The sequence below is a fragment of the Oryx dammah genome, unplaced genomic scaffold (genome assembly GCF_014754425.2).
Source record: "Oryx dammah isolate SB20612 unplaced genomic scaffold, SCBI_Odam_1.1 HiC_scaffold_29, whole genome shotgun sequence".
Taxonomy (NCBI): domain Eukaryota; kingdom Metazoa; phylum Chordata; class Mammalia; order Artiodactyla; family Bovidae; genus Oryx; species Oryx dammah.
The window spans coordinates 111015462-111031680 of NW_024070213.1; the positions used below are offsets into that span (position 1 = coordinate 111015462).

General features: G+C 39.2%; 1 protein-coding gene across 6 annotated transcripts in view; it reads left to right on the forward strand.

Moving 5' to 3' along the window:
- OSBPL8 (oxysterol binding protein like 8) overlaps positions 1–16219 on the forward strand; it is a 170607-nt gene that overhangs the window by 87475 nt on the left and 66913 nt on the right. For 4 of the 6 annotated variants that reach the window (XM_040233855.1, XM_040233854.1, XM_040233851.1 and 1 more), the window contains one exon: positions 2224–2361. In XM_040233855.1, the coding sequence (XP_040089789.1) occupies positions 2271–2361 (91 nt within the window). In that variant the 5' untranslated portion in view covers positions 2224–2270. The remainder of the gene's footprint in view (positions 1–2223; positions 2362–16219) is intronic. The other 2 variants (XM_040233857.1, XM_040233856.1) reach the window with 1 other exon arrangement.

A 16219-nucleotide genomic window follows, 5' to 3' on the forward strand; every position in this document is an offset into this window, starting at 1 on the left:
TACCTTCTGTGGAAGGGTTAGGTGTTGGGTCCTGATTGGTTTTCATTTCCCGGGCTGGCCACGGGTTCTGATTGGTTCCCATTTCCTGGGCTTGCCACGGGTTCTGATTGGTCCCAGGGTGGTGAAGGGATTTCCAAAAAGCTCTTTTCTGGGAATTTTTACAAAATGGAGTCTTCTTTAACAAAATAGAGTAGTTTAGGTCCTTCATTACAAATCTCTTGGTTTCCCCTCCCCCAAATTCTTTTTATCTTTTGATTAAGTTAATTCTTAATCCTCACCCCCACCCCACGCTTTCTTTATTGGTGAGTGTTTCATGTGTCTTTTTAAGGGAATCATTGCCTACCCCAAATTTATATTCTCTTAAAAGTTTTCAAGTTTTACTTTTTTGCATTCATGGTGTCAAAGATTGCTGAGCCTTCTGTACAGACAATGAACTCTACACAAGCAAGGAGCAAGATGATACAGGTCTGGAAACTAGGTAGAAATATGCTGCTGTGATCAGTGGAAAAGTAATGGTGTCTCGGAACAAGGTAGTAGTTGTAGAAGTGCAGAGAGGTAGGAGGATCCCAGATAAATTTTGAAGATAAAGATATCACAGATTGATTGAGTATGAAATGTGAGAGAAAGAGAAAAATCAAAGAATACATCTAAAGTTTTTGGTCTGAGAAAGTGGAAGAGCAGAATAGTGATTCCATTAACAGATGGGAGACAGGCAAATCTGGAGGATAAACAAAATAAAGACTGTTCTGGATAAATCTGAGATGTCTATTAAGTAATACAGGCAGGCAACTGATGTGTGAGTTTTTGAGTTAGGAGGAGATAGAAATTTAGTAGTCATCAGTGTAGGATGCTTTTTTATTGATTTGATGGGAAAATAAATTCTTTGTAACTTTACTTGGATGATAAGTGAGAGTATTTTTGAATTTTTACTTTAAAATTTAAGGAGCTAAAATATAATTTTGAAAACTTTAGCACCATCAAAAATACATTAAAGATTATGTTAAAGATAATTTGTGTTTAAAATGTTAAAGAAGCAATTTTCCTTGAAAGATATGGAAATTAAAAATGTTGGTCTAAGTTCTGGTTAAGTTTGAAATTACATCTAGATTGAAGACAGGATCATTCTCTCTCAAGATAAAGCTAAGGTTTCTGTAGACTGAAAGCACAGTTACATAAAAATTGAAGAATGGAAACCCTGGGGCGCTGGGGACTTGCTCACAGTTTGTCCTGCTCCTTCAATCAGTATTTTTTTCTTTCCTGTCCTCTCTGGAACTGGGCGTCTCTTTCCTCTATCAGTAGCTTGGTCAGACAGGTGAGTAGAAGCCTTAAACGCTATTTAGATTTTTTGCTGGGGCAGCAAGCTCTTAAGAAACCAGACTTTGTCCTTTGTTAGAATATTACTGGTATTAGTTTTAGGCAAGGCAATCTCTGAACCTCCAAGTTTCCCCAACTGTAAAATAAGAATCACGCCTACTTTCCATGAAAGTCGGAAATTAGAGTAGAAATTCTAGTGCTTATGAATACTATTTTGTGGCTCAGTTGGTAAAGAATTCACCTGCAGTGCAGGAGACCTGGGTTCAGTCCCTGGGTCAGGAGATCCCCTGGTGTAGGGAATGGCACCTACTCCAGTATTCCTGCCTGGGAAATCCCGTGGCCGGAGGAGCCTGGCTGGCCACAGTCCACATGGTCAGAGTCCACGCGGTCCAGGCTAGTCACAGAGAGCCAGACACAACTTCGTGACTAACCCACCGCCACCGTGCCATTTTATGCTGCTGTAAACTGGAATGTTTCTTCTTTACCAGTGAGGTTGACTGTCTTTTCATATGTTTATTGACCATTTGTATGTCTTCTGCATTGTCTTTTGCTTATTGCTCTATTGGCAAATATATAGAGTCAATAACACAATGAAAGGTTGATAGTAAACCTTGAAGTATCTTTCATTATCAGAATATGTATTTTCATTTTTATGAGGTCTGTAATTTGTGTAATTTGATGCATGACTATAAATTCCTCTTGAATTGATAGCAAACTAAAAATAAAACATTTATTAATTATTTATTAAAGTAAAGTAATTTATTAAAGTATTATTAGAGTATTGAGTTGGTAAAATGAATATAACCATTGAGGCCATGTCAATCACAGTTTTAGTCCATGTTATTAACTATGCTGTTGCGTAAATCTATGACTTAAGTACTAATGTTTTTTTCCCCTTCTTTCCTTGAGCTGTGGTAGCAAACAGTGAGGATACTCAACACCTGACACCAGGAAAGATGAGTCAGCGCCAAGGGAAAGAGGCTTTTCCAACACCAACCAAAGATTTGTATCAGCCATCTTTTAGTCCAGCAAGTCCTCATACCCCAGGTACGGAGTTGTTCTTTTAAGGTTTTTTTGTTGTTACTGATGGTGGGCTGTATGTGTATGGATTGTTTTGTTTTTTAGGGAGGTCTCTCCTTTGCTGGTGTATCATGAGTTTTCTTTTTAACTATTTGGTTTTATAGAGGTTTATGTTTGTTTTGTTTTGGTCACCCATAATACACTTGAAATGAGCGCATTTTCCTTTGAAGTACTTTTTAATTCTCTCCCGGGGTCCAGCCCCGGTGGATCCAGGGTAATTTGAAGCGGGAACGGAGTTGGCAATTAGGAAAGAATTATTTGATTAAAGATATAAAGAGAGATTAGGGAAGAATAGTGTAGTGAGAGAGAGGAGAGAAAATAGGGAAGAAAAAGAGGCTGTATTCCTTGGTTTACATAGAAAGCCCTGAGACAAGGACCTTACACCATCTACGCAGGCCGCAGGCGCCTGCTTGAATAGCGGAGGGTGCCCCGCCCTGGACTCCCTCTCGCATGGGTCTTAGAAGCCCAGGCAAATAAGTAGACATGGCGAGCGTCTATGCTCCAGACGGGAATTCAGCCTGAAAAGGAGAATAAGAAAAGAAGACATGGGGGGAGCCAGATTTCTGAGAAACTGGTCCATCTCTTTATTTTCCAGGAAAGCTTTTATACTTTTAAGTTGACATAGAGATCAATGGATAATACAGAGTCATGCAGTGTCAGCAGCCCTGACCCTTATCAAGACCAGGCTTTCTCTCTGCATACCTAGCTGTATACACAGGTCTTAGGTGATTTACATCATCTTCTGGCCAGGAGGCCTATTAGCATTTTATGGCCCTTTTCTGATAAGGGTCCGTCAACCAGAAAACTTATTTGCCCTAAAAGTGTTGTTCTTACTAAAGTCTGGTGCCACTCTCAGAAAGCACTAATTAAGGTTACATTCTTACATAGCAAGGACACAACAATTTATAACAAAGAGGAGTACAGTAATTTATAACAGAGAAAATTCATTAACTCAAAAGTCTAGTATTGCTAACATCAAAACTACTATATTCCTTTTTCTGTATCCCAATTACATTGATTAATATCCTCCCAGGTGCCTAAAAGATAAAGGATATGGAGGCCTGGTGGCAGTCATTAACTCAACAGTGAAACCCTTCACCGATATAATTCTTAGCCCTTTAAAAAGGCTCTATATCTTTAAGATGTTTTAAGCTTCGTGCCTCTCATGGTTGGGGGGCTGTAAATAATCACATGCATAGTTGTAAAACTCTGGGTAAACCTTTCAGGCAAGTTAGAGACCCATCAGAGGGGTTTGAGCAGAGACACTCCTTGTATATGCAGGAGCTCTAAGTTAACTTTTTCCAGAGAAAGGTGGTCGGGGATAGCTTCCGTTAATGTCATAGGAGTCAGTGAAAGTCATAAAATAACAAGACAGACAGATTCTGGTTTTGGGGTAGATACTCAAGAAGTTCTAGGGGGGCCCCATGAGGCCTGATCCCACCTTTGCATGTCAGGCCCCTTCCTCATGACCTTTGCCATGGGCGGGATTCCCCGTGCTGGCTCCCGGCAATTCTCTTTATATTCTCTAAAATATTTGGTTGGTTATACCATTCTTTTAATTCAGTGATTTTTTTCGAACTTTTTGGTCTCAGGACTCCTTTAATACTGTCAAAAATTACTGAAGACCCCAAAGAACTTTTATGTGGATTAATTAAGCTATTGATACTTACTGTATTGCATATTAAAACTAAAACTTTTAAAAAATGTTCACTTTGTTAGTGGGTAAATAGTCTGCCTGCAGTGTGGGAGAGCTGTGTTCAATCCCTGGCTTGGGAAGATCCCCTGGAAAAGGAAATGGCAACCCCCTCCAGTATTCTTGCCTGGAGAATCCCATCAACATAGGAGCCTGGTGGGCTACAGTCCATGGGGTCGCAAAGAGTCAGACATGACTGAGTGACTAACACTTTCTACACTTGATATACATATGTATGTTACAGGTGTAAGTATCAGTTCAGTTCAATTCAGTCACTCAGTCGTGTCTGACTCTTTGCTACCCCATGAATCGCAGCACACCAGGCCTCCCTGTCCATCACCAACTCCCGGAATCCACCCAAACTCATGTGCATCAAGTCGGTGATGCCATCCAGCCATCTCATCCTCTGTCATCCCCTTCTCCTCCTGCCCCCAATCCCTCCCAGCATCAGGGTCTTTTCCAGTGAGTCAAGTCGTTGCATGAGGTGGCCAAGGTATTGGAGTTCCAGCCTTAGCATCAGTCCTTCCAGTGAATACCCAGGACTGGTCTCCTTTAGGATGGACTAGTTGGATCTCCTTGCAGTCCAAGGGACTCTCAAGAGTCTTCTCCAACACCACAGTTCAAAAGCATCAATTCTTCAGCACTCAGCTTTCCTCACAGTCCAACTCTCACATCTGTACATGACCACTGGAAAAACCATAGCCTTGACTAGGCGGACCTTTGTTGGCAAAATAATATCTCTGCTTTTGAATATGCTGTCTAGGTTGGTCATAACTTTACTTCCAAGGAGTAAGCGTCTTCTAATTTCATGGCTGCAATCACCATCTGCAGTGATTTTGGAGCCCCCAAAAATAAAGTCTGACACTGTTTCCACTGTTTCCCCATCTATTTGCCATGAAGTGGTGGGACCAGATGCCATGATCTTAGTCTTCCGAATATTGAGCTTTAAGCCAACTTTTCCACTCTCCTCTTTCACTTTCATCAAGAGGCTTTTTAGTTCCTCTTCACTTTCTGCCATAAGGGTGGTGTCATCTGCATATCTGAGGTTCTTGATATTTCTCCTGGCAATCTTGATTCCAGCTTGTGCTTCTTCCAGCCCAGCGTTTCTCATGATGTTCTCTGCATAGAAGTTAAATAAGCAGGGTGACAATATACAGCCTTGACGTACTCCTTTTCCTATTTGGAACCAGTCTGTTGTTCCATGTCCAGTTCTAACTGTTGCTTCCTGACCTGCATACAGGTTTCTCAAGAGGCAGGTAGGGTGGTCTGGTATTCCCATCTCTTTCAGAATTTCCCACAGTTTGTTGTGATCCACACAGTCAAAGGCTTTGGCACAGTCAATAAAGCAAAAGTAGATGTTTTTCTGGAACTCTCTTGCTTTTTCGGTGATCCAGCAGATGTTGGCAGTTTGATCTCTGGTTCCTCTGCCCTTTCTAAAACCAGCTTGAACATCTGGAAGTTCACAGTTCACATATTGCTGAAGCCTGGCCTGGAGAATTCTGAGCATGACTTTACTAGCGTGTGAGATGAGTGCGATCGTGCGGTAGTTTAGTAATTCACAAATTTAAGGACTGTATGCCTTTTCTGTGCTGTGCTTAGTCACTCAGTCATGCCACACTCTTTGCAACCCCATGGATTGTAGCCCGGCAGACTTCTCTCTCTGTCCATGGTAATTCTCCAGGCAAGAATACTGGAGTGGGTTGCCATGCCCCCCTCCCAGGGATCTTCCCAACCCAGGGATCGAACTCCCACATTGCAGGTGGATTCTTTACCATTTGAGCCAGAAGAGAAGCCCAAGAATACTGGAGTAGGTAGCCTGTCCCACTCGAGGAATCTTCTTGACTCAGGAATTGAACCGGGGTCTCCTGCATTGCAGGTGGATTCTTTACCAGCTGATCTTCCAGGGAAGCCCATACTCCATTTATAGTTATTATAAAATATCAGTTCCATTCTCTGTGTTGTATAATATAGCCTTGTAGTTTATTTTATACATGATAATTTGTTTAAAATGTTTACCCTTTATTCATTTTAAATTATAATAATAAACCTATTATAGGCTAATATGAATAACATATTTCTATGAACAATGGCTGACTCCCCTCCCCACCAAAGAAGAGCTGAGTGAGAACGAGAAGAGTGGTGTTCTTTTCCTTCGAGGTCCCACAGCCTTGCCCCTGCTGTCATTTTGGGCTGGATAATTCTTTGTTGAGGGGAGCTGTCCTGTGCTTTGCAGGATATTTAGCAGCATCCTTGACCTCTGTGCACTAGATGCCAACAGCAGTTCTCCTGGATGTGACAACTAGAATTAGCCCTAGACCTTGACAAATGTCCCTTGTGGGACAAAATTGTCTCTGGCTGAGAATACTGTTTAACATTGTTTGCACATCTCTTTAATTTATGTCTAGCTTTATCAAGGATATTTGTCAATGAAACCAACCTTCTTTTACTGCAAGTGCATGGCAGTGAAGAAGTCAGTGACTACTACTACGGTCAGATGCCTCTGCTTTGATATGGGCCAAGGTTCCAGTGGTCTTATCTAGCATTGGTTTTGCACTACTAGTGAAAATGTCAGCACGATAAAAAAGTATTATGAAACTGGTTTTGACCTTGCAGACCTTTTGAAAGTGTCTTGGAAACTTCAGTGATTATGGTAATTTCTAATTCATAATTGATACGTTTTTTTATATTGGATTCTGTTTCTTAGCTGAAGTTTATTTGATCATATACTTTAAACTCTCCTTATTAGTTATCGGTACTACTGATAATTACTGATCTCCAATCAGTTATCAGTACTGATAACTGGGGGGAAAGACTTCTGCTTTTAAAGCTAAGAACTTAAATTTGGTATTTAAAAGCCAATAAATTATCAAACTTTTTAAAATTAATTATTTTAACTGAAGGATACTTTATAATATTGTGATGGTTTTGCCATACATCGACATGAATTAACCATGGGTGAGTCTTAAGTGTTATGTTATACTGTCTGTGTAATTAGTCAGATTTTGGTGTTGTTACTGTGTGAATTATCCCTTGGGGTAGGCTTTAGTTACTTCTTTTAAAATGAGTATTAACTGGTTGATTGTAAGTTACATGACCATTTTCTAACTTACTCCAGTAGAAAATTTTTTCTAGTCAAGTATTAGATGGAAACATTTTTACATAACCTTGTAAAAAAATTGTAACATAAAATTCTGGAAGGATGCAACTTATGTGATTTTTTTTTGGTTCTGTGCACCAGAATTTTGACTGTAATAAATATGGTTCATCTTTCATATATTTGTGTACTTGAATATTTAGAGAAATCCTTTAACTTGATATTTAATGAAACAACAAAAGGGTTAGTTACTAAAGCTTCTTGTATTTATAGGTATCATGAACGTTTTCAGACAAGCAGGTAGTTTGTAAGAATAATGCCGTTAACACTAATAAACCCATCAGGTAGATGTAATAAATTATTAACCTTTTGTTGTATTTTATTTATTTGGGGGTGGGACTGGAATATTTGGAGTAAATCATAGACCTCATGATGTTATACCCCCAAATACTTAATCCATCTCTAAAATTTAAGAACATTTTCTTACATAACCATAAAACCTTTATTAGGTCTAACAAAATTGATTAACATTAACATAATTATTTAATATAAGCTAATACCTAGTTTTGGAGAAGGAAATGGCAACCCACTCCAGTGTTCTTGCCTGGAAAATCCAATGGACAGAGGAGCCTGGTAGGGTACAGACCATAGGGTCCCAAAGAGTCAGACATGACTGAGCGACTTCACTTTCTTTAATACCTAGTTCATAACTTAAATTTCGCCAGTTGTCCCCAGATCTTTTCCAGTAAGCTTGTTGAAACCAAGATCCAAGAGAAGTTCATACGTTGCATTTGACTATGTCATTATATCTCCTTTAATTCAGAGCCTCCTTGTTTACTCTATTTTCTTTTGTGCCTTTGACGTCTTTAAGAAACTAAGTCGGCATCCCTGTGTCTGACCTTTTAATTTGATTGCCTCCTTGCAGTGTTGTTTTTTTCCCCATCTTTTATATTTTATATGAACTGAAAGTTAAATGCAAAGGCTTGATTACGTTCAGGTTGAGCATTTTTGGCAAGATATATATTAGTGTGATATATCACTCGTGCGGGACTTGAGATTGTCTTGCTTTTCGTGGTATGAGGTTGGTCAGTAAACTCAGCTGGTAAACAGCCTGATCCTCTTGTTACATCTTTCCTCTCCTTATAACCTGAAAATAAAATGTAGTAAATATTCTGTTCCTCTTTAGCTTTTTACCTAAAGATGTAAGCACTCTTTGATGATCATTAGGAGGTGAAAGTAGGCTGCAGTCCATGGGGTCACTAAGAGTCGGACATGACTGAGCAACTTCCCTTTCACTTTTCACTTTCATGCATTGGAGAAGGAAATGGCAACCCACTCCAGTGTTCTTGCCTGGAGAATCCCAGGGACAGAGGAGCCTGGTGGGCTTCTCTCTGTCTATGGGGTCACACAGTGTTGGACACAACTGAAGTGACCTAGCAGCAGCAAGGGTGAAAAATTAGTGATTTTTTTTCTAATTCTATCATTCCTTTTACATTTGTTACTGAAGTTTTTCTCTAAGCAAGAGATCTCACTTATCTTAAGCCTGCCTAGTAAACATTGGAATATAGTTCCTGTAGGAAAGTCAGGATAAATGGTTCTTAATGCCTGAGCACTAGTTTTTAGATTAAAGAGACGACATGAAGTCTACTTCTGGGGATGACAAATTTGTTTGGCTTAAATTTTTTTTTAATATCATAAAAACACTCTCACATTTTAATAAAGTAGTTAAGCTTCAGTCATTGGTAAAGTGAAGATAATAATAGTGTCTGTGTATCATATAAGATTTTATAAGGCTTAAAATGAGTTAATACATACAAAAAGCTTAAAACATAGCCTGGTAAATGAATACCACTCAGGACAGCTGACTAATAACAATAATAATAATAACCTCAACAACTATTACTATTACTATTACTTTAAGTAAATGAGTTTGAGTTGGAGGGTGATACTTTGGCCTTTCGACACTTCAGCGCCTTATAGAGGCTTGCTTGGAAGTTCTGTTACTATGGATGGCCATGTACAGCCTCTAATTTTTGCATTTACATCAGCCATAGTGTTAGATATATCTTGATTTACACCTAAATGTTCTTGGGTAAGTTATGGGTAAATTAATATTTATAGTGTGAATTACGTATTAAATGTACTTCTTTGTTAAAGTCAGCTTATTGGGTTTTTGTAATGCACAGTATCTCCCTCTGGTTTACCATGATTCCATATGATAGTTTTCAGAAGTGAGAGATGTGTTTAAAATAAGATTGTGAAGATTAATAGTTGGAAATTAACATATATAGAAAATATCTTTGATAGGTCTGCCATAACTCAAGTATTATACTCTAGATCAGTATTTCAATTTCTGAATGGAAAGAATTAGAATTCCAAAAGCTTATTAATAGTAATAATGATTAAAATTTCCCATGTCTTTTATGTGCTTTTTACATGCATTAACTCCTGGAATTCTTATAAGAACCTTATGGTATATAAATCATTCTCCCTGTTTCACAAATGAGGAAACTAGGCAGTTGGTAAGGGAAATTTCCTTGCCCCGGTTTACATACTTAGTATGTAGTAGAGCTAAAACTTGAACCTATGTATAACTACAGAGTTTTATATTGTTAAGGTTTCAGTCAGTTTAGTCATTAGATTTTTTGAGGCTAAAATTTTCCAAACCTTAAACTTGGCTCCTGTGTCTTTTGATATAACCCCATTATGTGTACAATGCTTTTAGTTCAGTTCAGTCGCTCAGTCGTGTTCGACTCTTTGCAACCCCATGGACTGCAGCACGCCAGGCCTCCCTGTCCATCACCAACTCCCGGAGTTTACCCAAACCCATGTCCATTGAGTCGGTGATGCCATCCAGCCATCTCATCCTCTGTCATCCCCTTCTCCTCCTGCCCTCAATCTTTCCCAGCATCAGAGTCTTTTCAAATGAGTCAGCTCTTCACATCAGGTGGCCAAAGTATTGGAGTTTCAGCTTCAGCATCAGTCCTTCCAATGAACACCCAGGACTGATCTCCTTTAGGATGGACTGGTTGGATCTCCTTGAAGTCCAAGTGACGCTCAAGAGTCTTCTCAGTTCAAAAGCATCAATTCTTCTGTGCTCAGCTTTCTTTACAGTCCAACTCTCACATCCATACATGGCTACTGGAAAAATCATAGCCTTGACTAGATGGACCTTGGCAAAGTAATGTCTCTGCTTTTGAATATGCTGTCTAGGTTGGTCATAACTTTCCTTCCAAGGAATAAGCGTCTTTTAATTTCATGGCTGCAATTACCATCTGCAGTGATTTGGAGCCCCCAAAAATAAAGTCAGCTGTGTCCACTGTGTCCCCATCTATTTGCCATGAAGTGATGGGACCAGATGCCATGATCTTCGTTTTCTGAATATTGAGCTTTAAGCCAACTTTTCCACTCTCCTCTTTCACTTTCATCAAAAGGCTCTTTAGTTCTTCACTTCCTGCCATAACGGTGATGCCATCTGCATATCTGAGGTTATTGATAAATCTCCTGGCAATCTTGATTCCAGCTTGTGCTTCCTCCAGCCCAGCATTTCTCATGATGTACTCTGCATAGAAGTTAAATAAGCAGGCTGACAATATACAGCCTTGACATATTCCTTTTCCTATTTGGAACCAGTCTGTTCCATGTCCAGTTCTAAGTGTTGCTTCCTGACCTGCATACAGGTTTCTCAAGAGGCAGGTCAGGTGATCTGGTATTCCCATCTCTTTCAGAATTTTCCACAATTTATTGTGATCCACACAGTCAAAAGCTTTGGTATAGTCAATAAAGCAGAAATAGATGTTTTTCTGGAACTCTCTTGCTTTTTCCATGATCTAGCAGATGTTGGCAGTTTGATCTCTGGTTCCTCTGCCTTTTCTAAAACCAGCTTGAACATCTGGAAGTTCATGGTTCACATATTGCTGAAGCCTGGCTTGGAGAATTTTGAGCATTACTTTACTAGCATGTGAGATGAGTGCAGTTGTGTGGTAGTTTGAGCATTCTTTGGCATTGTCTTTCTTTGGGATTGGAAGGAAAACTGACCTTTTCCAGTCCTGTGGCCACTGCTGAGTTTTCCAAATTTGCTGGCATATTGAGTGCAGCTCTTTCACAGCATCATCTTTCAGGATTTGAAAATGCTCAACTGGAATTCTATCACCTTCACTAGCTTTGTTCATAGTGATGCTTCCTAAGGCCCACTTGACTTCATATTCCAGGATGCCTAGCTCTAGGTGAGTGATCACACCATCGTGATTATCTGGGTCGTGAATGCTTTATGTGAAGTTTAATTTTTTTCCTTTCTTTTGAGTAATATGTAGGAGTACAGTTATGAAATCATATAAGTGTGTTTTACTTTATAGAAGTGGCCTGTTTTCCAAAGTAGTTATACCATTTTACATTTCTCTCAGCGGTGTATGAGGATTTCTGTTGCTTTATATCCTTGATATTTTTTATTTTAGCCATTCTAGTGGGTGTATAGTAATATCACATTGTGATTTTAATTTGCATTTCCCTGTTGACTGAGTGTGGAACATCTTTTCATATGCTCGTTGGCCACTTGTATATCTGAAGTGTCAGATTAGAATTTTTGCCCATTTAAAAATTTGGCTTGCTTGCTTGTCTTACTGAATTTTAAGAGTTTTAAAAATATATTTCAGCATCCTCCTTTGCTAACTGTATACATTATATTTTCTTCCAGCCTTGGCATGCCTTTTCATTGTCTAAATGACTTCTTGCAAAGAACAGATGTTTTTAATTTTGATGAAATTCAATTTATCAGGTTTTCCCCATGACTCAAGCTCCCCACCCCCACCCCCACCCCCAGTTAAGGAAATCTTTGTCTATCCAAAAGTTTCAAAGAACATTTTTTTGTAATTTCTTCTAGAAGTGTTAGACTGTCACGGCTTTGGTCTTTATCTTCATTTTCCTTCTTAACTATCATCATCTTAGGTCAGGTCCTTATTATTCCACACCTACATTACATAATAGCACAGTATTCTAACGTCTCTTAGGGCTTTGCTTTCCAATAACAAGGCTCATCTTTCTTAACAAGACAACCAAACAGGAAATTATTCTTACTTGGTAAGGTGAGACTGTGATATGATTAGGGTTTTATGGATGTGTGTGGGCAGAGAACACATGGATCCAGTGAAGTAGGTCTCTTAGGGAAATGATATGAATAAATGGAAATAGAAAATTATAAATGAAAATACAGACCTTTATTATTCAAGCTTGTAACTGAATACCTCACAAGGTATCTGCATGTACGACACTCCCATTCTCAAAAAGTCAGTGGTTGACTGTCGCCTAGAGCAGTGGCTCCTAGGTGTGGCTGTGTCTGAGAATCACCTGGAGCTCTCTTTGATTAGATGCAGATTCTACTCCAGCCTTTCAAAGTCTCTAGGGTGAGGCTGTGCATTTATAAAGCTCTCCAGGTGTATCTGGTACAGCAACATTTGGATCAGCAAGCAGAAACCAGCAATAGAGAGCATAAATTACAGATTTCGTAATGTTGTAGTCAGTGCTCTTAGTGTTTCTGATCTTATTCTTCCCTTCCAATTGCATTTTATATTTTTCCCATCATGAACTCAGCTAGATGACTTTCTTCCCTGTTCCCCAGAAGACTGTGCTTTTATTTATTTTTCTTCTCTGTTGTGGAATATCCTCTCCCCGGTGCTTATCTCCGGTGGTCCAGTGGTTGGGAGTCCACCTGCCAGTACAGGGAACATGGGTTTGATCCTTGCTTGGGGAAGGTTCCATATTCCACGGGGCGACTAAGCCCGCATCCTAGAGACTGTGCTCCACTGCAAGAGAAGTCACTGCAATGAGAAGCCCACACACCGCAACTTGAGAAAGCCCAAACCTCGCAGAGAAGACCCAGTGCAGGCAAAAGGAAATAAATAAACGAATTTTCAAATTCTTCTCAGTTCCCAGGGTGTAGGAAAAATGGCCTCAAAATGAAGATCAGATCAAGAGTGCTTCTGTAAGATTTTTTTTGGTTGAGACCTCAGAAAGATGTACAGTGCCTCTCAGCAAGACAGAAGCACTTCAAGAGAAAGAACAGAGGACAGAAAGAAGATTTGTTATAAGATGAGACATTTGAGCACTGAAAGGATAAAGTCAGGAAGAGAAATACTATAGGAGGCAGCTAGGAGAATCAATAAGGCAGGTTTTCGGAGAAGGCGGCAGGGATGGAGTCAGGGATGGAGTCAGGTGTGAAGATTCAGGGATTGACTGGACTAGGAATCCAGCGAGAAAGTGGAGGAACCACAGTAGTGGGTGTGCCAACTCATGCTGAGGTTGATATCAGCCTGCCCTAGTATGGGATTTCCTCCTGTAATTGCAGGCTTTGCTAGGTGTGTGCAACGAAAGAAAGGTGGCACAGTCAGTATGGGACCCTGGTAAGGGAGGGGAGGCTTAACGGATGAGTTTGGCGACCTGCTTTGGTGGAGGGGTCGGGATCTGTTGGAGGAAATGCCGGAATCAGTGCTGAGGGGCACTGTGCAGGAGCGTTGTGCAGGAGTGGAGAGCTGTGGGAGCAAGGGCTCTCACAGATGAACACAGAACTGATAAAACTAACAGCGTTGGTGTAAAAGGAAGAGAGTTGTTGAGAGTAAATAAATGCTTGTGGATGTGTTTATATATAGTCCCCCATGCCTAGCATAGTACCTGGAACATAAGTACTTGTGTGTTTATAAGTGAGTGAGTATCTTTATTGAGCACCTCTTATGTGCTGGTCCCTGCCATTGTGAAGCTTACAGGCTCACATTTTAATGAGTAAATGAAATTTTGGAGATGGTCTTCATGTGTTGGAAGCCCTTCTGTGACATGAACCCTCCATGTATTACTCCTGTTTCCTGACGAGAGAGAGTGGATGACCAGGCAGATAGGTAGGTAGATAGATTTATTTTTTTATTTCAAATGGCATTTGTTTTGGTGGTATTTCCTGGACTCATACTAATATCTGCCATTTATCAAGCACTTACTGAGTTTGACTATTGAAAGTTTTATATGCCAATTTATATTTAACTTTTGAAACAACCCCGCAAGATACAAACACAATTACTATGTCTGCTTTGTCAGTGAGACAGTTGAAAATGAGGGATGTTAAGAAATTGTTCAAATTCAATAAACTAGTAAATGTCAGAGGCAGGTCTCAAATTCAGGACCGTCCAAGCCCATGGTGTTTATTCTACTGTACTGACGTGAATTACAGACGAGCTGTTTTCTTTTTGTTTTATACATGGTATGATGCTGGAAATTTGTGAGTACTTTAGAATGGCAAAGATTCGCATTGTTTTCTGGCTGAGTCTCCTTTATACATGTTGATTCATACCAATTTAATATGGGTCACTTTCCCTTAAAAATAGCTTGTTTGTTTTTTTGCAGTGTGGTTTCCTTCCATCATTTTAAGTTTTTCTTTGGTTGGTTTTTTGGAGAAACTAGGGAGACTCTGACTGTCCTCACTAAAGCCCAAGATACTCTTTTATTTGTTTTATCTTTAGATTATGGTGTTGAATCAGGTTATTCTAAAAAGTGCATTTGCCAGATTTTTTTCCTTGTTTGAAGCCTAAGTACTAGTTTATTTCAAGTTGTTTTACCTTAAGTATTATTACAGTCTCTTGAGTAGGATGACATTTGTTTCACGCTGATTTGAGTGTAATGTATCTTGATCGTTTACCAAGAAAGACAGGCTCGTAGTTAGTTAGGCTTGTCGTCTCCCTTTTCCCCTGTATGTGAATAGGGACAACGCTACAGCAGCCTGGAGACTAAATTATAGCTTATCTTACAGCTAGATGTTCTGTTCCCTCTAGATCACATTTGAGATTATCATCAAAACTGGATGAATTCCTGACTTTTTATCTTGTTGCCACCCTTGGTTCTTTGGTCATAAGAAGCTCCTTTCATGCTTTTATTTTAAAAAAACCATCTTTCAATTGCAGTGCTCTGTGAGAGAATATAAAATGTTGCCATGCCAAAATGTATATGAATCCATTTCAAGCTAATTTTGTGTTTAACGTTTTAAAAGTAGAAGTTTTACCTGCTTAATCAGTTATATCATAGTTAATTTAAGCCATGTTTGGTTCATCTAGGCTTGAATTTAAATGTCTACACTTAGTACTGTGTTTCTCTTATCCTTTAGTAAATCTTAGACCTGTGAAGTCCCCTCACCTTGAGTGCTCTGGCAGCATTGAATGTGACATGATGGGTCTACATCTAATATTTCCAACTTTAACAGAGGGTTTACTATTGTGACGATGTCATACAGATTTCCCCAGGTGACAGTCTGAAACACTGCTGGTATAATCTCAGGTGACTAATACAGACTAGCTTCATTAGAGTGGCTCACAGACAAAAGGAGACCTAGAATTCAGTTTCCTCCATGAACCGAAGCAGTTCCTCTGTCCTTGGTAAGACATTTCTAGGATCAGTTCTGAAACTATATGAGGCCATATACACATAACAAGTGTGTTCCTGAATATATGTCTTATATTTCATGAAAATTGTTTTGCCTGAAAGAAAACTTGAATTTATTCCCCACCCCTACTTTCTTTTTTTCCCCTAGATGCCGTGCTTTGGTCGATTGTTTTCTTTAGAAAGAGTATGAATTAGAGGCTATATTGATTTTCTCCTCTGAGTTTCTGAGCCCTAAATAAGTTAGATTTCCAAAGTTATATCTTAAGACATAGTTGTTTTCTGCTTTGAAATTCCTTGTGTTTGGATAATTGCTTCGTAGAGCTATGAAAGTACCTATTATGTAATGAAGAAGGAATATTGGGCGTGTTAAGAAAATAAGAATAAAATATTTTTATAAATCTCTCTTGTTAAATGTTGCAGTATCTGTGTTCTTCAACTATTCCCACAGGGAAATATGAAATACTTTGAAATCATTTGTTGAAAATTCAGTGAGAATGAATAATTCAGCTTTGTTTTAAGCATCTTTACAAAGATAAGAGAGTGTGTCTTATCCTTGCCAGGCCTTATTAATTGCTTCTTTAAGAAAGCAGTAAGATGAACATTAAGAACAACAAAGGATGCTTTTC